Source organism: Colobus angolensis, unplaced genomic scaffold (assembly GCF_000951035.1).
Source record: "Colobus angolensis palliatus isolate OR3802 unplaced genomic scaffold, Cang.pa_1.0 Scaffold44, whole genome shotgun sequence".
Lineage (NCBI taxonomy): Eukaryota > Metazoa > Chordata > Mammalia > Primates > Cercopithecidae > Colobus > Colobus angolensis.
Window position 1 is genome coordinate 4,661,516 of NW_012117821.1, and position 12,410 is coordinate 4,673,925.

Sequence of the window (12,410 nt, forward strand, 5' to 3'; positions counted from 1 at the left end):
AAGAAATAGAAAGAGAAAATCAGATTAAAATAAGATGAATCCATGGGTAAGGTTTGAGGGAAAAAATATCATGCTGTGACCAATTCCTAGAGGTAAGCAGGCATTTATCTCTGACCCTCCTAGTACCCAAAGCAAAAATTATATGCAATGAGGCTGAAAATTACAAAGGGAAAGGGCGCCATTTGCCGTATTTACCATTGTAGTCCCAATTTTTAACATAGGGTCTAGAATATGATAAGTGGTTAATAAATCTTTTCGAATAAGTGGCAAGAGGTAACTTTTTGCTCAGAAGAAACTAACCATTTCTGGGACCTTAGAATTGTTTCTTACAGAGGTCCTTATTCAGAGGGCACTGAGAGTTGTGGATTTTATTGTTAACGAACCGTCTTGCCTCCTCACACAGAGCAGAAGCACCTGGAGCCAGAGAAACTATCTCACACATCATGTCTTCCATGGTGCCTACTCCAATATTCCATACAATAGGAATCCTGGAAATGTTGATAGATTAACTGTCCAATATGGACATTCCAGCCTAAGCCCTCCCCTCCACCGGAACCTCAAAGCAACTTTTGCTTGCCTCAACATCTAGCAAGAATTTACCAAAACACAATGCATCATGTCAGTGTCAGTTAATAGATGTATTACTACTACTGATCTGTGCCTGGGACACTTGGGCACAGGCTCCTTCTCTTATATGTTTCTTTGCCTTACTATGAGATGGAGCACATAGTAGATCCTCAGTAAATGCCTGCATAATTCAACTGCTGCTGCAGTCTGAGTCCACAGACCAATGCCCTGCAAGTTTTAGAAAATTACTGCACTGCACCACCAGAGTTCCTAAGACCCTCTGATGAAAGAAAGCCCTTGACACAGCTTCCCCAGGTGGCCAGCCTGCCCTGTGAACTTCCCATGAGGCTGAGTGACTGACCAGCAGGCAATGTACCGGGCTTCCTCTCAGGTCCACATCTGGAGCTTGCAGCAGGCGCCAATCCCTGCCTTTGTTGTAAGTGATGTATGTCTTCACCTGGTCGTCCACCTTCTTGTTTGCCAGAAATATCCCTTTGATACCTGCTACCTAGGAAAAAAGGTGAGAGATGGAGAACCATGCTGGGCCAACATGCCTGTGGTCTTGGAGAAGTCCTTAGAGAAGGCCCAGAACCTCCCACGGCATGTTGGGGTTCCAAGCAGGAAAAGAAGGAACATGATAGGAAACGTTGAATGCCATGTGGTCTCTGAAAAATGTTTAAAAAGTTCATCTTTGAACCTTTTGTCACCCCCCTAGATGTCCCTTTCTATGCTTACCCATCTGCTTTTTCCCACTTTGCTCGTCTCTGTACTTTGCTCCATAGGACTTTATCTTTAATTAACTATTAACATTCCCTCTGAGGTGGTGGGAGTGGCTGACAAGAACTGAAGGAGTTACCCCTTCTAGCAAATAATGTGTTTCTGCTCAGGAGAGGCTTGAAGATGGGTATTCCCTGACAGTGGAAGCTGAGGCACTGTGATTGGTAGTAAAGAAGATATCCTGGGGCAGATGATCCAGTGTGGAGGCCTGGCATCTGTCTCTTTCCATGCCACTAGCTCACTGTGTGACTTTGGATAAATCCCACATCCTCTGTGGGACTCAGCCAATGGTCGCTTCGAAATTGGTGGAATAAGCCCTCTTCCTCTTCTTTCTCCCAGTTGGCTGGCAAAGGATCCCTGAGACCATGTAAAGCACTCACCAGTGTTCCCATGTTTTGAGATTTGCAAGCCTTTGATATTTTGATGGGAAAAGAGCATCACCACAAAACAAGCAGCCAGAGGATTAAAGGAGATTTATCACCCAGAAGGGTTCTAGGGTAAGTACAAATTCTACTCCAACTTTTTATTCCCTATATTTGACATGCTGGGCAAGGAAAGCAGATATTTAGAATGACAACGGAAAGCAGATATTTAGAATGGCATCAAAGAAAGATACCCTTAACTCTTTTCCCATAGAAGTTACAGCATGTTTCAAAGGCAAATAGCAAATAGCATATTGCCAAAGATAATTCAATTAGTTTAAATATATATAAACAATAGGTTCAATGGCAGGTTTTGTGGGTGATACTCAGATATCTTAAACTTTTAATTGTATTTATCCCCCATTCTTCCAGTATCATGGTTAACTGAGGTTTAGTCACTTCGGAGAGAATGGCAGTGGGAGAAAAGGCCAAGAGTTTCACAGAAGTGAGGCTTTTTGTTTTTTGTTTTTTTTCAAGTGACATAATTTAATTGATGAAATAAAAAGTCTTCTTTTCTTTTTTTAAGTAACCTGATTGGCCTTGAAAGAGAATGTTGGACCAAAAAAGAATAAACAAACAAGTAGACAGAGAATGTCAGGAGGAGAATAGAATTATCTGGAAGGACACCACCAGGGGAATTTGACAAAGGGCCAACAATAGAATTGATTAGATTCCTACCTGGAACAGTGGGTAGGTAAGCAGAGAAACCAAGGTAGGGGAGGGGCATGATGCCTGAGCCATGCCCTCGCTAGAGACCCCCTCCCTGCCCTAACGGCTTCAAGTCAGGGCCATTTCAGGAAGGACGGTATCTCAAATGCTCATCCAGGAGCTATGAGCACCTCAGATCACCTCAGTCTTTAAAACCAACTGCAGGCCGGGCGCGGTGGCTCAAGCCTGTAATCCCAGCACTTTGGGAGGCCGAGACGGGCGGATCACGAGGTCAGGAGATCGAGACCATCCTGGCTAACACGGTGAAACCCCGTCTCTACTAAAAACTACAAAAACTAGCCGGGCGAGGAGGTGGCGGCGCCTGCAGTCCCAGCTACCCGGGAGGCTGAGGCAGGAGAATGGCGTGAACCCGGGAGGCGGACCTTGCAGTGAGCTGAGATCCGGCCACAGCACTCCAGCCCGGGTGACAGAGCGAGACTCCGTCTCAAAAAATAAAAAAAATAAAAAAATAAAAAAAATAAAACCAACTGCAAAGGTGCATCTCCTAAACCTGAATACTAATCATTCCTCACAGAGAATGGAATCTGAAATTCTCTAGAACCTTCTATCTGATGGAGGCCTTTCAGTGTTCTGTTTAGCCGCAGAGCTGATGCCTTTTCTGCTAGATCACCAGCTAATGATTCCAGAGAACTCACTCCCCTAAACCAGTTACCCTCTTCCACATATACCCAGGGCCTTGCTATCCACTTCCTCGATGAAAACATTTGGATCAGACTCAGACACCTTGGCCCTGGTTCAGTTTTTCCCGGGGAGCTACTGTGGCCCCCTCTGATGCCCCCAGCTCAATGCATCACAGAAAGAATTCCAGCCACTCAGCAACCTCTTGTGATCTTCCAGGTGAGCAGGTTAACAAATTAAACAATCATTACCATTACCATTACCATGTTTTCCCACTGAGTACACCACCACTTGGACAGGTATTTTCTGTGTGCCCCACATATTCTGAGAAAAAGCAGAATGGGGACTAAAAAGATGTAGCAAGGACAGACTCCCAGGGAACCCACTTGCAGCTCTGAATGTGTTTCTCTTGCAGTTGTACATAATGCTACAGCAATCTCCTTTCTGCCTGAAAGAAACGGAACATTTCCCACTTGTGTTTGGATAGTTCAAAGCCCTTACATTATTACTGAATCGCTTTTTGGCTTCATGTCTTGTATAAATGGACTGCAAGTTTGAAGGGTACTTGGCTTTTGTGTGTCCTAAGCCAACAGTTTTCACTTTTTGACTGCAATCCAAGTAAGAAATACATTTATGTTGCAACCCAGTGGACTCATACCCATATATGTGTGAATGTGTACACTTGTATGTACACATATACTTCTAAGACAAAAGTATTATGAAAGACTACTTACCCTCATTAAATGCAATGTAAAGGAATTGCAGAATGAGACATGCATTTTTACTTGTCTTCATCCAAGGAGGTACATAGCAGTGAATTAACTTTAAACATACCTCCTCCCACTGTTGTTTGAAATCAGATGTTTGGCTACTGCTGATTATTTCAGCAGTCCGGGGAGAAGGGTACCAGCTTGTGATGGTGCCCACACAAGAGGACAATACAAGGTGTCCAGCATGTGTGGCCCACTTTCCCTCTGGGAACCAATTTGAGTACAGAGGGAAACTGACAGCAGGCCCCTTGGCGGAATGCTGAGTCCAGGTGGCATGGTCATCTGTTGGTCACCTCCTAGAGACCTCAGGACAAAGAAGCCAGGCCTTTGCTGAAAAAAGCAATTACCATGATCTGCCTTGGGCTGTCCCTAGAGTCCCACCTGTGGTGAGGGGCTGAGGAAGGTTGGTTCAGGGAAAAAAGTCCCTGTGGAGTCTGTAAGCAGCTGTCCTTCTGGCCCAATAAGGGTAACTGAAAGTCATGATAAAGCACAGAGAAGACGACAAGCTCTAGGGAGAGGAAAGGCAAGGAAACATCAATAAGATGGTCAAAGAGACCAGAGAACTGAGATTGGCTGGGAAGTTGCTTTTTTCTTTTTTTTCTTTCAGATGGTGTTTCACTCTGTCACCTGGGCTACAGTGCAGTGGCGTCATCTCAGCTCACTGCAACCTCTGCCTCCTGGGTTCAGCCGATCGTCCTGCCTCAGTCTCCTGAGCAGCTGGGATTACAGGTGACCATCACTACGCCCAGTTATTTTTTTGTATTTTTAGTAGAGAAGGGGTTTCACCGTGTTCAGGCCAGGCTGGTCTCGAACTCCTGACCTCGTGATTCACCCACCTTGGCCTCCCAAAGTGCTGGGATTACAGGCGTGAGCCACCGCGCCCGGCCTGGAAGTTTCATTTTATCCATCCAGGTATACTGGGTCCAGTTATTTAGTCACTGAAGAAAAGCAAATCACACCCGCGATGAGTTACCACTAAATCCCCATCAGAACAGCTACACACACACACACACACACACACACTCTCTCTCTCTCTCTCTCTCTCTCACTCTCTCTCTCTCCCCCCCCTTTCTCTCTCCCTCTCAAACGAACCAAGTGTTGGTGAAGATGTGAAGCAACTGCTACTCTCATACCTTGTTGGTGGAAATGCAAAATCCCACGGCCACTTTTGGAAAAATTTGGTGGCTTCTTATAAACATATACTTACATTCAACTCAGCAATCCTACTCCTAGGTATTTACCCATGAGAAATAAAAATTTATGGTCATGAGAATGTTTATAGAAATTTTATTCATAATCACGCAAAATTTTAAAAAGTAACCTAAATGGTCTTCAGCTGGTGATTGAAAAACAACCTCTGTAACATCCACACAACAGAATGCTGCTTAGAAACAGGAGGAACTGACGTATTCCACAACGTGGGTGAATCTCAAATGCATTATTCTAAGCGGAAAAAAGTCAGACTGAAAAGGTTACCTACTATATAATTCCATTTACTCACCCTCTAGAAAAGGCAAAACTAAAGACAAAGAGAAGTCAGGTGTGTGTTTGTCAGTGACTTTGGGGTAGAGAAGGGTGGACTACAAAAGGGCAATAAGGGGATATTTGGGGTAATGGAACTGTTCTATGTCTTGATTGTGATTTGTGCACACATTTACACAGCAGAATTCACAAATCAAAACTCACAGAACTGTATACTAAAAGGGTAAATTTTACTAAACATAAATTATATCACCATAAAAAATGCAAAAAAAAAAAAAACTGAATAATGAGAAAAGCCTGAGTGGTTTGTCAAGCAGACGGATTTCTTGAAATGCAGCACCACTAGCTGTGTGATCGGAGCCAAGCCACTAAACTCTCCGCATCTCTGTAATCTCATAGGCACAATGAAGAATGTGATATTGTGACAGATAAATAAGAAAAAAACATGTAAGCTGTTTATGATTGTGCAATCCAAAACAGTAGCTACTGGCCACATATGGCTACTTGAAATGTGGCTGGGGCATGAAGAAACTCATTTTTAATTTTATTTCATTTTAACCAATAGAATTTGAAGAACTGATATCCAATTCAGTTACTGGCAAACTTTTAAGTTTGTTGAGAATAACTTGGGTACGTAAATCTTCTTTTCTTACTGTAAATTCACGAAATGTTAAATACCTATCAAGTATTTCTGGTGAAAATCTAGCATATAAATCGAGATTCGTGAGACATGTAAAATATATCCAGGATTTTGCAGACTTATTATGAAAATTAATATGGAAAAAATATAAAATAACTAAATAATTGTTTACATTGAACATATAGTGAAATGACATTTTAGATACTTTGTTTAAATAAAAAATATTATTACAATGAATTTTGTCTGTTGTGTTTTACTTTTTAAAATGTGAGAAGCAAAAATGTGGAAGTGTGTATGTAGCTCACCTTATGTATTTATTTGACAGGGCTGGTCTAGGGCATTGCCAGGTATGCCGTGGTTATTATTGTAAGGAGTTTTAAGTTAGATGCAAAATATCCAGGAGAGCACTGAAGAAAATGTATCACACCGGCACCTCAGAGAATGTTGCCACAGTATAACTGCGGGTGTTGGAAAGAATATTTGTTTCTTGATTTATTAGGGAGAGTAATTAAAAAGAAATGTAGTTTATAGCTGGGGATGTGAAGACAGTGCAATAGAGCTCTACATGAAAAGAGTGTTATGAGAATAATGGTAAGCACACACAATAGGCTACATTCACTGTCAATACCAGCCTTGTTTTGAAGGAGGCGGCTTGACACCACCTCAAAGAAGAGATCGATTTTTATTTGGCCTTCAAGTGTTATTTTCTCCCCTAATTATGTAATTATAGTCATGACAATATTGTACTTTGAAGCAGGAATCTGAGAAAGAACAAGCAGGAGAATATCTCTACAGCAGGAGACAACTCTAACAGATTTGAAATGGAAATTATCTCAGCCTTGTTAGATTTGGGGGAGTTCCGTGGGGTTGATCTCCATTGGTTGAAGGATTTTTCAGTGCCAAGGCTTGCAAGGTGAATTCCCAAATAAGTTCTTGTTTTCTTTGTCTCCTCTCCATTATCAAGAAGAGGCTTCAGAGGTCCACGCAGAACATAGAGTGATATACCTGTGGCTTAAGTGGTCAAGGTCAGCCCAAGCCACCTGTTACCTGAAAATTACCTAAAGACATCTCTGAACCTTTGAGTCAAGGGGAAACAGGTGTAATGTCCTATTCCAATATAAAGTTACAAATTAACCTGGCACACAGGACTACATCACACGTGCAAATAGTTTCTGGGTATGCAAATATGAGGGGAAAAAAGATAAAGAAATACTTACTAGCCCATAGAATAAATGCTTGAATCTTCAGTCAAGCTTTTTTTTTTTTTATCTTTTTATTTTTATTTTTATTTTTTTTTGAGACGGAGTCTCGCTCTGTCGCCCGGGCTGGAGTGCAGTGGCTGGATCTCAGCTCACTGCAACCTCCGCCTGCTGGGTTTACGCCATTCTCCTGCCTCAGCCTCTCTAGTAGGTGGGACTACAGGCATGTGCCACCACACCTGGCTAATTTTTGTATTTTTAGTAGAGACAGGGTTTCACCATGTTGGCCAGGCTAGTCTCGAACTCCTGACCTCAGGTGATCCTCCTGCCTCGGCCTCCCAAAGTGCTGGAATTACAGGCATCAGCCACTGCACCTGGTCATTGTTCTAAGCATTTTAAATTCGTTGCTTAATTATATCCTGCAATTATATTATTCTGGTACTATTATGCCCACTTTGCCAATGAAAACACTGAAGTTCAGAGTGGTCAAGCCACAAAGAACAATACCTGGCTACACACTAAACATTCAGATAATACTAACTTTTATTATTCATCCCTACTTTTTGATGTAGCTTCCAGTTCAGCCCTGGGCCTCCTGTAGGTCTTGAGGAGAGGCATAGGGTCCAGCAGCCCTTGAGATGGGAAGACCAATCCACATGGATTGCAGAGTTTGAGGATCACTCCTCCAGCCAGGGGAACAGCAACAGAGCCTGCCCTCATCTCTCCCCAGCCTGGGCTCCCTGAAGCCAGTGGTATTAAGCATAGTTGCTCCCAACCATCTGGGGTTGACAGGAATTGACTGAAATGCTAGAAGGCTATGCCAGCTGTCAGTCCGATGAGGGTGGTTGGTCACTGGTGGTATGTAAAAGCTCACACAGTTGGAGGCTTGGAGAAGGAAGCCATGCCTAGACAGTAGGAACTCCAGAGACCAGAGCTTTGGATTGATGAGAGAAAACAGAATGTACCAGCTCCAAAAGTCACTGTGAATTTATCTGCTTTCATTAGAAAAATAAGCTGACCAACACCAGCGCTCTAACTTCTAAGATCAGCAGGCTGCCTTGCTTTATGCCATCAATGTATTCCTGAAAAGGTGTATGGAAATGCAGGGCATGCTAATCAGAGCACACTCCACGGGGACTTCAGCTTTCATCTTGGAGTTGCTTTATCTTCATTTCCGATTGATGCTCAGTGGACAGTGATTCCAACAATACAACCTTAAGTTTTTCTGCCCTTTGCCCTCAGGCTCTCAGCCAAGTGGTTAATCATATGTAAACAAGCCTTTACACGCACTAGAGACCTCCTGATTAAAAACAGCTCTGGGATGGAACCCTCTGTAAAGAATCATCTGTGTAAAGAGAAAACTACCCCAACTTATATTTGGTGAGCTAGGAAGTTCATCTATCACGTTTTCTTAAAGTGTGGATTCCTATTATAAACAACCATTCTGATTGGTCAGTTTATTTTGAGAGAAACTCTGGCCTCTTGCTAAGCACAGGGGGCTGCTCTGTGTCCCCGGGGAAGATGCATGAACTTAGGAATTACAAATGCCTGGAGCTCTTTGCATCTTAGGTTCTTGGATGGGTTTTGGGGAATCCTGCATATTTGCTGGGGAGAGTGCCCATAGCTTTCATCTGATGCTCAAATGAGTCCAAGACCCAAAAATAGGTGACACGTTTATTCTAGATACTCTCAGTAAGGAAGAAGCCCAGGGAATGCTTTCCTTACCTGTAGCCACCACAAGTCCTGGGGCTGTCTCCTTGCTAGAGATTCTTCCTGAGGAATATGGATTTTCAGAGAGCTGCAGGTGCAGATGTAAGGAACAGAAGGGCTAAAATGGAGAAGGAAATAGTTTCATTCTAGGAAATTCCAGACACCTGTATCCCTGCCCCACTAGAGATGGACTTCCCTATGTTCAGCTCCCAGAAATAGCAAGGCATTGGATGGTGAGTCACATAGTTTTGGGCAGAAGACATCCACACCTGAGACAGCTGGTATGCTAAGATTAGAAGCTCCACTGAGTACCTTCCATAAACGCCCTCCTGCCTCTGCCCCCTAACTTGAATCTTATGCCTCTCCCTCTCTTCCTCACCTAACCTATCCAACGTCCAGTTCACGGCTGGCTTTATGAAGCCTACTTGACCATTCCTTCTACCAGGATGACACTAACATTCTCGCATTTCTGATCTTGACCATCAATTCTGCTTCTTGGAGCTCTAAGGGCCCTCCAGGAGGAGTGAAGAGGGGAAGCTATGTGAACTAGGCCAGGCCCTCCATCTTCTTCAGCCAGATTGTCTCCGTCTCTGTTTTATGTATTTTGTTCCTATTTATAATTTTACTTAAAATATTTGAAGCCATCATCTAAAACCTATATAGTCTGTGTTCTCTATTTATTCACTTATTTATTCATCTATTCACATTGGAGTGTTCTTAAAAGGGCTTGGGGATTTACAGAGACATATTCTGTACAATAAATACAAATAAGATGAAGAAATAGAAAGAGAAAATCAGATTAAAATAAGATGAATCCATGGGTAAGGTTTGAGGGAAAAAATATCATGCTGTGACCAATTCCTAGAGGTAAGCAGGCATTTATCTCTGACCCTCCTAGTACCCAAAGCAAAAATTATATGCAATGAGGCTGAAAATTACAAAGGGAAAGGGCGCCATTTGCCGTATTTACCATTGTAGTCCCAATTTTTAACATAGGGTCTAGAATATGATAAGTGGTTAATAAATCTTTTCGAATAAGTGGCAAGAGGTAACTTTTTGCTCAGAAGAAACTAACCATTTCTGGGACCTTAGAATTGTTTCTTACAGAGGTCCTTATTCAGAGGGCACTGAGAGTTGTGGATTTTATTGTTAACGAACCGTCTTGCCTCCTCACACAGAGCAGAAGCACCTGGAGCCAGAGAAACTATCTCACACATCATGTCTTCCATGGTGCCTACTCCAATATTCCATACAATAGGAATCCTGGAAATGTTGATAGATTAACTGTCCAATATGGACATTCCAGCCTAAGCCCTCCCCTCCACCGGAACCTCAAAGCAACTTTTGCTTGCCTCAACATCTAGCAAGAATTTACCAAAACACAATGCATCATGTCAGTGTCAGTTAATAGATGTATTACTACTACTGATCTGTGCCTGGGACACTTGGGCACAGGCTCCTTCTCTTATATGTTTCTTTGCCTTACTATGAGATGGAGCACATAGTAGATCCTCAGTAAATGCCTGCATAATTCAACTGCTGCTGCAGTCTGAGTCCACAGACCAATGCCCTGCAAGTTTTAGAAAATTACTGCACTGCACCACCAGAGTTCCTAAGACCCTCTGATGAAAGAAAGCCCTTGACACAGCTTCCCCAGGTGGCCAGCCTGCCCTGTGAACTTCCCATGAGGCTGAGTGACTGACCAGCAGGCAATGTACCGGGCTTCCTCTCAGGTCCACATCTGGAGCTTGCAGCAGGCGCCAATCCCTGCCTTTGTTGTAAGTGATGTATGTCTTCACCTGGTCGTCCACCTTCTTGTTTGCCAGAAATATCCCTTTGATACCTGCTACCTAGGAAAAAAGGTGAGAGATGGAGAACCATGCTGGGCCAACATGCCTGTGGTCTTGGAGAAGTCCTTAGAGAAGGCCCAGAACCTCCCACGGCATGTTGGGGTTCCAAGCAGGAAAAGAAGGAACATGATAGGAAACGTTGAATGCCATGTGGTCTCTGAAAAATGTTTAAAAAGTTCATCTTTGAACCTTTTGTCACCCCCCTAGATGTCCCTTTCTATGCTTACCCATCTGCTTTTTCCCACTTTGCTCGTCTCTGTACTTTGCTCCATAGGACTTTATCTTTAATTAACTATTAACATTCCCTCTGAGGTGGTGGGAGTGGCTGACAAGAACTGAAGGAGTTACCCCTTCTAGCAAATAATGTGTTTCTGCTCAGGAGAGGCTTGAAGATGGGTATTCCCTGACAGTGGAAGCTGAGGCACTGTGATTGGTAGTAAAGAAGATATCCTGGGGCAGATGATCCAGTGTGGAGGCCTGGCATCTGTCTCTTTCCATGCCACTAGCTCACTGTGTGACTTTGGATAAATCCCACATCCTCTGTGGGACTCAGCCAATGGTCGCTTCGAAATTGGTGGAATAAGCCCTCTTCCTCTTCTTTCTCCCAGTTGGCTGGCAAAGGATCCCTGAGACCATGTAAAGCACTCACCAGTGTTCCCATGTTTTGAGATTTGCAAGCCTTTGATATTTTGATGGGAAAAGAGCATCACCACAAAACAAGCAGCCAGAGGATTAAAGGAGATTTATCACCCAGAAGGGTTCTAGGGTAAGTACAAATTCTACTCCAACTTTTTATTCCCTATATTTGACATGCTGGGCAAGGAAAGCAGATATTTAGAATGACAACGGAAAGCAGATATTTAGAATGGCATCAAAGAAAGATACCCTTAACTCTTTTCCCATAGAAGTTACAGCATGTTTCAAAGGCAAATAGCAAATAGCATATTGCCAAAGATAATTCAATTAGTTTAAATATATATAAACAATAGGTTCAATGGCAGGTTTTGTGGGTGATACTCAGATATCTTAAACTTTTAATTGTATTTATCCCCCATTCTTCCAGTATCATGGTTAACTGAGGTTTAGTCACTTCGGAGAGAATGGCAGTGGGAGAAAAGGCCAAGAGTTTCACAGAAGTGAGGCTTTTTGTTTTTTGTTTTTTTTCAAGTGACATAATTTAATTGATGAAATAAAAAGTCTTCTTTTCTTTTTTTAAGTAACCTGATTGGCCTTGAAAGAGAATGTTGGACCAAAAAAGAATAAACAAACAAGTAGACAGAGAATGTCAGGAGGAGAATAGAATTATCTGGAAGGACACCACCAGGGGAATTTGACAAAGGGCCAACAATAGAATTGATTAGATTCCTACCTGGAACAGTGGGTAGGTAAGCAGAGAAACCAAGGTAGGGGAGGGGCATGATGCCTGAGCCATGCCCTCGCTAGAGACCCCCTCCCTGCCCTAACGGCTTCAAGTCAGGGCCATTTCAGGAAGGACGGTATCTCAAATGCTCATCCAGGAGCTATGAGCACCTCAGATCACCTCAGTCTTTAAAACCAACTGCAGGCCGGGCGCGGTGGCTCAAGCCTGTAATCCCAGCACTTTGGGAGGCCGAGACGGGCGGATCACGAGGTCAGGAGATCGAGAC

General features: G+C 43.2%; 1 protein-coding gene across 1 annotated transcript in view; it reads right to left on the reverse strand.

Moving 5' to 3' along the window:
* The window catches only part of SORCS3 (sortilin-related VPS10 domain containing receptor 3), a 617,501-nt gene that overhangs the window by 107,167 nt on the left and 497,924 nt on the right, over positions 1 to 12,410 (reverse strand). Inside the window, exons 10-11 of the mRNA XM_011957327.1 lie at positions 10,618 to 10,764; positions 8,930 to 9,032 (exon numbers count right to left, since the gene is read on the reverse strand). Of these exons, the coding sequence (XP_011812717.1) occupies positions 8,930 to 9,032; positions 10,618 to 10,764 (250 nt within the window). The remainder of the gene's footprint in view (positions 1 to 8,929; positions 9,033 to 10,617; positions 10,765 to 12,410) is intronic.